The sequence below is a fragment of the Stenella coeruleoalba genome, assembly GCF_951394435.1.
Source record: "Stenella coeruleoalba genome assembly, chromosome: 13".
NCBI lineage: Eukaryota > Metazoa > Chordata > Mammalia > Artiodactyla > Delphinidae > Stenella > Stenella coeruleoalba.
Window position 1 is genome coordinate 53,939,628 of NC_137159.1, and position 11,902 is coordinate 53,951,529.

Genomic DNA, 11,902 nt, shown 5'->3' on the forward strand with positions numbered 1-11,902 from the left:
CTCTAAACTACGCCCCATCCAGCATTCAGAGTGATCTTTAAAAAATGTCCCTCTGACTGTGTCGTTCTCATGACTCCAAACCCTTCAATGGCTGCTCATCACACTCCAAATGAAATCCAAACTCACTAAATCCTGCACAGGCTGGCTCTCGCCCATCTCACGTCCCTCCTCACAAGGCCCCAGCAACACTGGCCTCGCTCTCATCCTCGAAGTCCGCAGGCTCTGGGCCACCTCGGGGCATGCTGTCCACATTCCCTCTGCCTGAGCCCCTCTCCCCACTATCATCTCTTTGCATGACGGCTCCTTCTCACAACTGACACCCCTCAGAAAGAGTTTCTTCCACCGTCCTGTCTGAGGTAGGCCCCTCTATTACTCTCTACCAGTAGGACCCTACCTGTTTTTCACTGAATTTACTGCAATTTATAATTATTTTATAAATGCACTGCCACATTTGTTTATTGTTAACAATGCAAGCTCCTTGTGTGGAGAGCAATTTTGTCTTTCTCACTAGGCCCCAGCATGTCACAGGGTCTTATTCAGTATTAGATCCCCAGCGGCTAACAGGGTGACAGCACACAAAAAAACATTTATTAGTGAATAAACATGGAGGTGCTCAGTTCCCCACTGTTCCTCTTCCCCCAAAGTGGGTACCTGAGGCAGCTCCCTAGCATTCAGCCTGGGGCAGAGCAAGGTGAAACATCAAGGTCATTCTAGAACCTCATAGGAAAGTCTCCTGAGAAGTACTAAGTATTTTCTAGGGCCACGCTAATGTGGGACAGCTCTCTTGGTAGTATCAGAGAATTCCTGTTCCCTGAGGTGATCAAAATCTCTGGCCCTGATTGATAATGGAATGTTTTTATCTTTACTGCTTCAGAATTTAGCATGAAATGGGAAATTAAATTATCTAGTTCAAAGAGGAGGAAACACATGTCCAGAAAGATTAAGTAGTTTGCCTAAAACGACCAGTTTGTTACTGGGGGGAACCCAGGCTAGAATCTAGTTATTCTGAGTCCATTGTACTTCCTCCCACAGCCCATTTTCTCTTGTGTCTTCTGCAAGTGATCCGCCTTTGCAATAGGCTGGTTTTCTGAAGGGTGAGTGAGGCCTGTGGGACCTGAATCCTATTTTTGTTTTTTTACAGTATTAGTCACTATGTAACTCAATACATTTTAGGCAATGCATTATCTCAAAAGTTTTGGTACTTCAAGGTACACTTAAGGATGCAGAAAAGTACCTCAGAGAGAAAACATCAAGATTGTATCAGTTATCTATTGCTGTGTAACAAACTGCCCCAAAACTTAGTTGCTTGAAACCACCATTTATTAGCTCATGATTCTGTGAGTAGGCCATTTGGGCTGGACTCAACTGGGCAGTTTTTATGCCAACTCACCTGGCTCGCTCACATGCTATAGTCATCAGCTGGGTCTGCCAGAGACTGTTTGGTCCTGGATGCCTTCGCTCACATGGCTGGAATGATGGGGATGAGCGGGCCACACATCTCCAGTGTCTAGCAGGATAGTCTGGGCTTTTTCACATGGTAGCTGGTTCCAAAGGCATCAAGAGAGAGCAAACCTCAGTGTGCAAGTGATTTTCAAACCTCTGTTTGTACTCATGTTTACTGACATCTCATTGGCCAAAGTAAGCCAAATCAAGTTCCAAACCAAAGGATGGAGAAATAGACTCCACTTCTTGATAGGCACAGCTGCAAAATATTGCTGCCATTTTTTTTTCAACCATAAGGGAAGAGTCAGATAAACTCCTTCAGTATCATATTCATATTGAGATTACTGAAACCACTCTATGGTTTATCTAGTCTGCTGGGGGTGGGGGAGGGAGGCTGTAAGTGTATAGGGAAGAACAAATCTGACTCCATACTAGATCTCTTTCTTTTACTTTAACCTTTGTATTCTATTGCTTTTGCTTCCAGTTAAGAACGTTGCCTATAGCCTGAAATATACCGGCTAGCCCATTCTCAAGGTATACCTTTAAGGGTATAACACTTCTCCATTCATAAAGAGATTAAAAAGTTGCAGAACAGAGAATAACATTTGTCTTGTCCGAGGTTTCCAGGAACATCATGACCTGACCTACACAGCATTCCTGCACCAAGATTATGACAGCAAGAAGTGTGCGACCACCAATCGCGCCCCTCCCTCACCTTGCCTTTAAAAATTCTTTGCTGAAACCCTTGGGGGAGTTCAGGTTTTTTTGGGGTATGTTTTCCTTGCATGGCCCCGCAATAAACCTTTCTTTGCTCCAAACTCTGATGTTTCGGTATTGTTCGGCCTCACTGCATGGAGTACATGAACCTGTGTTAGGTAACAAAAGTAGGGGCTAGAAGTAGCCTGGCTGTGAGGTGAGGCCAAAACACTGACAGCCAGGGGAAGGCAGGCTGGAACCCCTTAGATCTCTGTCACCCAGCCTGAAGGTGGTCTCCCGGGGCCTGAAGTGGGCTGAGCAGGAGAAGCTGGGCAGAGAGGAAAGACATGGGGCAACTTGGGAGCTGGGAGCTGCTTCGTTCTGCTCTCTCCTGGCATCCTCAGATGCTGCTCACATAAGTGGTTTGGCCGAGAAAAAAGACACAGAGCCTGTGCCTTCCACTCAAAACATAGGCCAATCAGGGCTGTGGCCTCTGCTCCTAAAAATAAAGCCCGTGAAGGAAATGAAGGCTAATGCACCTGGAGGTGAAACCACAGGTCAGGTGGGCAAAGCTTTTAAATGTACCGTCTTCCATGTTGGGGACAGCATAGTGACATTTCCCCCAAGCTCAAGGAGAGCTCGGCCATCAGAAGGCCGATTGCAAATCAAGATCGGGATGGGCTGAGCTCATTTTCTGACCCTGTGTGACAGAAACTGCTCAAGTTCCAAATTTCTCACATCGGTAGCCAGCAAACAATAAAAAAAATGCAATCTAACTGACAAAGCCCTTCTTCTAAATTGTGGAGGCGATTCTCACACAACAAACCAGTATTTTCAGACCCCTCCGCCCCATTCTGTTGGTGGACCTGCCTGGGATGGAGCGGTGACAGTGCCCACCGGGAAGTCAGGGGGGGGCTTCCAAACGAGGTGAGGGAGGGCCACGGCTCGGAGGCCTTTTTCTTGTAGCTCCAGACAAATTAAAAACCTCCTTACCGGCCATTCATTCGGAGGAAGCCTCTTCCTTCCTCCGCAGGGGGTCTGCAGTGTTGGAAGGAGATCGGATTCTGGAAGGCTGGGCCTCCCGGAGCTCTCAAGGAGGGGGAGCCCGCAAGAATGGCAAGAGAGAGGCCCGAACCCTGAGGAGATTGGCAGCCAGGGAGTGGGGGCAAAGTGCAGCCCAGGTCACTGGGAAAAAAGAAAACTCAAAGTAAGGGAGTGAGGGAAAGTTCCACTTTCAGCCTCCTTATGAAAGGAGCCTGGGTAGAGAGGGGCGGGAGAGCCCAAAGGAGGGAGAAAAGGGAAGTGAGACCTGGCCGAGAGCAGGAGAGATTCTTGGGGGGTGGGGTGGGCACAGGCTGTTTGAAGGAGCTCGGGCAGGCCAAGGGGCCACCTCCTTCCGAACTTGATTTGGAGAGACCTGGAAGCACATTGCCCAGGACTCCCAAGGAGGGAGGGCAAAATGTCCTATTAAGCGTGGGACGAATTGATTTCCCAAAGAAAAACAGCACCATTTCCTCCGAATGCCCTCTCCAGTCCTCCTTAATCTGCCCTGGAGGCAGCAGGTGATCTCTGCACGGGCCCCTGGAGGCGCCTTTGTTCTGGGGCATTCTGCAGCCCGCCCTGCCCCCACCCCTTGCACCTGGGCAGCAGCCTCCACATGCACTTGTCCATCCCTGGCTGGCTCGCGGGGAGGGATGGGCGGATGCCTTTGTACGTGCAAAGCCACGAGTCCTCCAACTCTTGTTTCCCCTTCAGCTTGCCACATTGGCTGACGGTTGTCCTGTTCACTCCGACGGCCACAGAAACCTACTCCCAGGAAAAAATAGTTTAGCCTGCAATACTTTACCTGGTAAGACAAGTTTGTCACTGAGGCTACCTAGCGGGCCGACCCTCACTATTTATTCACGGCCAGAGCCCTGCTCTTCAGAAACCCAGCTCGGCCCTAGCATCCCCAGGTGTTCCCTGCTGAGTGCTGAGTCCTAATCCAATCCCTCTGAGGTTTGCTAATTTAATTGTGTAATGGTCCACACCTGAGACATTCCCATAACTATCTGGAGGACATTACTTAGCTTAAAAGACTAATAAGAGTATTAAGGCAGGGACTTAGACATTGAAAGCGTTTACCATCTCTAAAACCTGAGTCAAGCAGAAGAAAACTGAAGTGGGGGGGGCGACCTCCAAGTTAGAAAAATCAACAAGAAGTAATTAAAGTTCTTGCTGAGTGAGTCTGAAATACGTATTTAGCCCTTGTAAATTAAATACCCTGGGTTTTTAAAGAGCGATTTCCCCAAACATCTATTATTCACATCAGTAGGACAGACGGTAAGCCACTGTAAGATTTATGGGAACTAAAAGACTTCCTATGCTAAAGGTTAATGAAAGTGTAATTCGAATCATGAAATCTTTACGTGTCGGCTCGGTTTACACCGAGGGCTCATTAAGGATGCTTTTGGTACGGCAGCGGCCCGTGACGTCACAGCGGGTATTTTAAATGGGCGGGGCCAGACTGCCCTGCATGTAATTCTTTAAAAATATAAAAGCCTCCCTCTTTCCTCCTCTGTCTCTCCAGCTGTAACAACTTCACCGACTGCCTTGGTTCCACCCCGAGGATTTCACTGAGAGAACACGTTAGAGGGAATCAGGAAGCAGAGAAAAGGTCACAAATAAGCATCTCAGGAACAATGAAAGCTTTTCTCTGTGCAGCAGTGGGAGAGTTGCTAGAAAAACTGGAAAGGTATTAATCAGAAGTGGCTATAAATCCTCTGGAGTTTTGCTCTTATAAAACTCCTCAGAGAAAGTCTTGAAGGAAATGCAGGTCAAAGCCCAAAAAAGCTCTTGATCAGAGATTGCTGGAGGAAAATCTTCCCAGACGCCGTTTAATAGGCAGCAATCACCCCAGGAGTGGGGAAGCCAAGTACGCTTGAAACATGGTTGCAATTCCTAATAGGTCTTGTCACACTTAAGGCACTGCAAGCTCCATCCAACGAACAGCTGAAGCTAGCTGGCGATTCATAAAGCCAACAGTTTAAAGTTTATTATGATGAAAGCACTTAATGACAGCCATCGCTAGGGGCCCATCATTTATAAAGCTGTGCTGAGTATTAGGCATGTAGCATGACCACCAATTTTATGTCACAATTGCTACCATAAAATGACCTTTGGTGATTTTTGCTGCATGTGGTGGACAGCTCTTCCTTCACATTAGTGCTCTGTGGCTTTCTTTGCAGACTATTATGCTGTCTAAAGCTTATTTGGCACTGTCGTGAGCCTCAACCCTTGTTATTACCCCGAAGGCCTGTCTAAAAAAAAAAAAAAAATCTCATGCTCTATTACGCCACTCCAATAATTTACAGTTCTTACCAGCCTTGGTCTGTGTAATATTTTAATGCAAATATGCTTTACCACTGCATTTTATTTAAAAAGAAAAGAAAAGTTCCCATGCCTCTGGCTAGGGCAATATCCATTTGATGGGAGTTCACTGAAATCAGCCTCTTATTCCCTGGTCAGGTCTCACTGAATGTGTACTCTTTTCCTTGGTCGGTTAAAAACACCTCCAAAAAAAAAAGAGAAAAGGTTAATTAAACTTTCCTTGCGAAAGAGGTTTTTGTTTCTAAAGATCCTATGTGTGATAAACTCACCTAAGGCAGAAACGCTAATTCTTATTTCCCTACATCCAGTCCCAATACAAATTTACATCTAACATTATTTAATTAGGATTCCATTTTCCAACCTGCTTTGTATAGTTAGAAAGTGTTTGAATACACGGCCACTTTACCGCTCCGATGTAAGCTGCTGCTGAGAAAGTGGTCTGTCCATGCTACACCACCTTTAAATTGTGTATATAATTTTATAAATGATATAAAATCTGCTTCCAGTCCCTGAAAAAAAAATATAAGCATGGCACACTGCAATTTTGGGAGGATGTAAAATATGTGATTTCTGCTGGTACCGACTGTATTGGGTTTAATATAAAGCTTTTTTCAATAAGGTAAATTGTTACATGACAAACTCATCTTCCACCATTATCATCTGCTGTTTGTGTTTAACAACAGGAGTCCCGCTCTAACAAAACTGTTGTAATGGCTGTACAAATTACTCAGCTGAAAGCTTTTCACCAAACAAAACAGTATTAATCAGCAGTTCTTATGAAGGTGCTAATTAAAAACAATTTTCTTCCTCAGTTTGCAATACTAAAGCCATCTTCACTTGCACAGTTTCCAATATACAGCTACTGTATTTGCTCACACTTCAGGCCCTCTATTAACTATTGAATCTCCTATTAGCCATTTTATTACATTTCTGTTTACAAGCTTGTTGACATTTTAAAAGTCACAGTATGATCTGTTTTATCTATTAAAAAATGTATTAATTGAAAAGTCAGGGGGACAAAAAAGGCAAAAGATAGACTCCAAATGAACAGACGTCCAGGGCAGAGAACAGAGTGAGCATTTAGTCACAGTCTGGGCAGTAAGGTTTCTGGGTAAAATGAAATCTGAGAATTAAACGTGGCATTTCAGGCTTAATGGTTTGTTAAACACCAACGGGCTGCTTCCTAATTTGGAAATAGTCCACTCAGGAAAACATATTTGCCCACTGTCTAAATTCAGTGTCTAAGGAGACCCAGTCTGACTTTCAAATCAATCTTTCCTCTCTGGGATACACTCAGCCTAATTTTGACATTTCATACAGTCTCAACTCAGGAGACTTTGATCTGGGCTGGGGAGTGTACCTGGAATCTGGAAGCAGATTGAGGGTCTAAACAGCCTTATCTTCCCTGTGAGTGTGTCTATGTGTGTGTATCTACGTACACATGACTCCCTCCCCTGTGTGAGCATTCTGCCCCCTCCCCCGAGTCCACTGCTGGACAATGCCACCCAATTGCTTGGCATAGACTGGAAACAAGTCAAATGCTGACTAAGCACAAAAGCCCCACGGAAGCTGTGTTGAGGGAAGGGGACAGTCCATTCCTATTAAAAAAGAAGCCTAACCCTTAGGAGAAGAAGGTATGCCCCACTTTGATAGTAGAGAGAAAAAAAAAACACAAAAACCCCGCTACGTCAACAATCTCCTGCCTGTGGTATTAAAACCAGGTTCTTCAACTGTCAAAAGCAGTTAACTAGTTTAGGAAAGACACCTGGCTGTTGAAATAGGGCTCCAAAAGGCCACTAATCCTTCCATTCACTCAGTTAACTGCTAGATCCCCCAAATTGATTCAACAGGTATGCAGTGGTGAATTCAGCCCATACTGAAGCCAAAGGGAAAAACAGCAAGGGGCGGGCAGCTCTTCTCTGAAAACACCGGAGGAACCAGCCAGAAAAGCTTTTATGGCCCGACAAGTTTTCTGCTGAATACAGAGCACCTAAATTACCCTACCCTAATGGAAGTTACATTTTCGTGCTCAGTCAAAAAGCCAACAAAATACACAATTCATACAAAATAGCATCAACCTCTTAGGTAGTCTTTTCTAGCACTTTTATCCCAATTCACAGCATATGTCTTGCTATAAAATAAAATATATTTCTTATAACCAACTTGTATGTGGCTGTTCATATCACCGCATTAGAACTGACCATGGGCGATATTAGAAACATTCTCACACCCAACCAAATCTATTTAGTATGACAAAAGAGATTTGTGAGTTTTCTCAGAAGATACAGGTACACAGGAAACAGGAATACAGTAATAATTCTTATGATTTCAGACAGGCTTTGTTTTGAAACAAACACAGGCACAATTACACAGACAATTATGAAATGGGGCATTTCAATTGCAATTATGCAACCCAATACCGATGCAGAGAAACAATTCTTAACCATAAAGTTCAAAAGAAATGTAAGTGGATAAACTTTCTAAAGCAGCTATAATTTTTTCCCCTCTCAATATCGGCACTTCGCCAAAATTTGAGAAAATAAAAACACTTTTAAACTATTCAATAATATACAACATTAGTTTCTTACAAACTTCCAAAGAGCCTGGACTAGTGACATCTCCAGGTAAGGGTCCCATAAAGAGCAAATCTATGAAACCCTTAACATTTTACAAAAGATTCTCTAGGTTTTAGTCACAATGAACATATTTCTTTACTCAATGTCTTTTGGTAGCACAGCTCAATTCTTATACCCTGTCTCCAGCTTAGGTAACTGTACACACTATTCTCAGATATTAAGAAAAAACACACTACTAATTTACTTTTTAAAATACAATTTCTTCCAGCAAAATAAACACTGGATTTCTACACCCACAACACACAAATGTAAACTGAATTCTCGCCAATTCATGTATTTTCATGAGAAAAAAATGGAACTATTCTCATGGTTCTGATGCTCTATATTTTACAAGAAAAAATAAGAACAGGTGATCTTAGATGCTACTGCAGGGATGGGTTTTCTTTGTCTGGCAGATTTAGTTGCAGGAAGAAATCATTTCTCTGCATTTTCACCAGTATAAATGGAACTACCTGTGTTGCCTTTTAAAACATTCCGAATTCTGATTTTTTAAACAAGAAAATAGGAAGCCAGTGTGCAACCTATACAGTCGCCAAAGGAGAGCTGCCACTAGCTGAACTACTCAGCTAAATGGCTGGTTTGCATTGCCCTGGTCTTTATCTAGCACTGAGAATAGACTGCTGTTTTATCCAAAGAGGAATAAATTGCTGTTATTGTGATGTTAGCCCATCACTTGGCATTGCAATTCAAGTTTTTGTGAGAAAGAAATGTATGATCTAACTGCGACTTGACCTATGCCTTCAGAGATCCGTCTAGGTGCTCTAATGGAGCAGAAAAAGTGGTGAATACAAGAACATGCAAACTGATGGTGAAAAATTTGTTTGATGATAGAAGTGAGCAGAGAAGACATCTGAGAGTCGCTGTTTTTATGACAGTTAAGTTTGCTTAATATGCAAAAGGATTCGCCCCCAGTCTCCCACCTATCACTTTAATTGTATCACGCTAAATACACGCTTTGCCTCTACTAAAGATAGGAGGATATATAGCTAACCTACTAATGACATTACTGTGAACGTGGACACAGATGATTCCTTACAGATAAACATCTGAATTTCCACAAAAGGCATTAGAGCATCTCCGGGATGAACCAGGCAAGGAGAGGCTTGGGTTCCCTGCAGAAAAGTCATTCTCTCTTAATCCTAGGTAGCACATATTAAATGTTTACCATACACTTGCATTGCTGCATAGGACTATATATACTTACTTTCAATCAGATAATTGTGTGATTGAGTTTTTAAAAACTCGCCCTGGTTGCCATCTCATTTTATCAACCATTTATTCAAAATTTCCCTGGAAAGGACCTCTTTTGAAAGAGGCCTGGAGAACAGCAGTAGATTTGAGCCCTGATAAAGGCTCACTTTTCATCCATAGTCAGAGCCTAAATGTGCTCTTCTTGTACCTAAACAGATAATAAGCACTCAGCACACTCCTCCTCCTTGACACAACGCACTGAGACTAATCACACATAATTGGAGAGGAGGAGCAGAGGGCTGGCCATGCTATTGTGTCCAGAGGACAAACGGTCAGTTTATGAGGCTTTGGGCTGATGTAGTCATTTCTTATACATCTATAGGGAAAAAAAACATCCTGTTTAAAAGAAAAAAGGAGGATGGGTGAGAGAGAGAGACAGCAAAACAGAGATGGCAGATTTAATACAATTAATTTGAGGGTGATCTGAAAGATTTGCTTGCTTTCTTTCTTTTTTTTAACCAGGAAAGAATCATCATGTTTGCTGGGTTGGCAGATGAAAAATGACCAGCACTAAAATAGAACAAAGACCAAGATATTTTCTAAAGGGGGGTGGTGGGTGGGGTGGGAATCACCAAAAGAAATTCTGTCTCAATGAGAGGGAAAAATATTTGGGTGGCTCTCAAGCCCAATTCAAATCTCACATAGGCCGCTTATACATAGTTAAAGACAAAAGTTTGGTGCAGGGCTTCCCTGGTGGCGCAGTGGTTGAGAGTCCGCCTGCCAACGTAGGGGACACGGGTTCATGCCCCGGTCCGGGAAGATCCCACATGCCGCGGAGCGGCTGGGCCCGTGAGCCATGGCCGCTGAGCCTGCATGTCCGGAGCCTGTGCTCCACAACGGGAGAGGCCACAACAGTGAGAGGCCCGTGTATCGCCAAAAAAAAAAAGAAAAAAAAAAGAAAAAAAAAGTTTGGTGCAGGAAGAGCAACAAGCAGGACGGCTGGGGAGTCAACGTGGGTGAGGACAGGTGGACCCCGGAACCCACACATGGAATGTTGCAAAGGCAGTTGGGGCCCATGTCCTGGGGGCTTGAAAATCTCAGGGAGCCAACGGCTTACTGCATATTATACCCGTTACAGATTTCTGTTTTTGTGAAAATCCTGCCTGTGCACTGGATGTTTTCTTTGTCTTTCGAGCAGCTTAATCTTCTATTCATCTTTGGTTAAAATAAGCAGAAGTGGGTAATGAAGGTTTTCTTCATATATATCCTGGTTTTCCTTTTTCAACTGAAAAAGAATAATAGAGGAAAAAAGGGTAAGGAGACTCCAATTAGGAATTTTCACCAATCAGTTTTAAAGTTGAGTAGAAGGAAGACTTCTTACCTAAGTATATTGTTCTGGAAAAATAAAGCACAAAAAAGCAACTCAAAGTGGTCCTCAGTGGCAGTGACAAGACAATACTATGTATCAAGTTGGGATTTTTTTTTTTTTTGGTGAGGGGTAGGGTGTTTTTTCATAAATAGCCAGGATGCTTTTATGACTTTGTGGACTCCGAGGTACTTTGGCACAGGGAGAGCTGGGGGCTTGCTCATCTTCACCAGACCAGCCATTTGGCGTCGAAGTTTCTGCTCCTGGATCTCTCTGCCCCCTGCCAGTGCCCCAGGAATTAGGCCGGCAAGCGTTTCAGATCATTTGGAGACCTGGGCGCAAGGGACAGACTGGTGGGGCCTAAGACATTTCAGAGGCTCTCCAGCTGCTTCCTAGGGGTTTCAGTATTAATGATAAGTAATTCAAGCATTGTTTTCTCCGAGGAGGAAAACAGATTCCAACAACAGGAGCAGCAAAAGCTTCGGTACTATTCAGGTGGAGTTCTGAGAGCCTTCCCATGATAGACTTAAAAGTCCAGTCAGAGTTCTCAAATCTAAAGTACGCGTTTCCTCATTCAGCTAGAATAATTTTCAGAATCGTATTTATATTTATTCTAGCAAATGATACATTGCTATCTATAAAGACAAAATTGCTATTTTGGAAGCTGGTGTTTTGGAGCCAATTGTGAATTTATTTTTGGATTTATAAGGATCAGAAATAAATATTTCTTTTAATTATACATGGAACCCATTCCTTTATTGTTTCAGATCAGACAAACATCGCACCCCGCCCTCCCCTGGATCTAAATAAATGGCTCCAGCATGACACTTTCCTGCATTCGTAGGTCTGGGGCACGTTAACTTGGATCTTTCTAAAGTGCATGTTTCTTCTAAATCATATTCCCAAACTGTGACATGCCCTCACTATTAAGGACAGCAGCAGTGATCCTACTTTTCTTTTTCCTCTGGGAAACATAAAGCCAACGCAGTCTCTACTTTCGAATCCATTTTCCTAAGAACTGATGGTGGTACAATCGCTAAAGTCACTCATTCTGTTTCCCTTGATGGCGTTTGCCCTTTTTACAGATGGTTAGTTGTCCATTTAGAAAGATCCTCATGAATTTTTGTTGCCACCAAAGTAACGACAGTGTTACTCCTAAACACACATCTGTCAACATCTCTCGATTTAATCTAATTTTTTA

The 11,902-nt window shown here is 43.5% G+C and overlaps 1 protein-coding gene across 3 annotated transcripts in view; it reads right to left on the minus strand.

Annotated features, from left to right (window-relative positions):
* Nucleotides 1-518: 518 nt before the first annotated feature.
* CAMKMT (calmodulin-lysine N-methyltransferase) overlaps nt 519-11,902 on the minus strand; it is a 407,610-nt gene continuing 396,226 nt past the window's right edge. For 2 of the 3 annotated variants that reach the window (XM_079941097.1, XM_079941096.1), the window contains one exon: nt 519-10,620. In XM_079941097.1, the coding sequence (XP_079797223.1) occupies nt 10,543-10,620 (78 nt within the window). In that variant the 3' untranslated portion in view covers nt 519-10,542. The remainder of the gene's footprint in view (nt 10,621-11,902) is intronic. The other variant, XR_013831098.1, reaches the window with a different exon arrangement.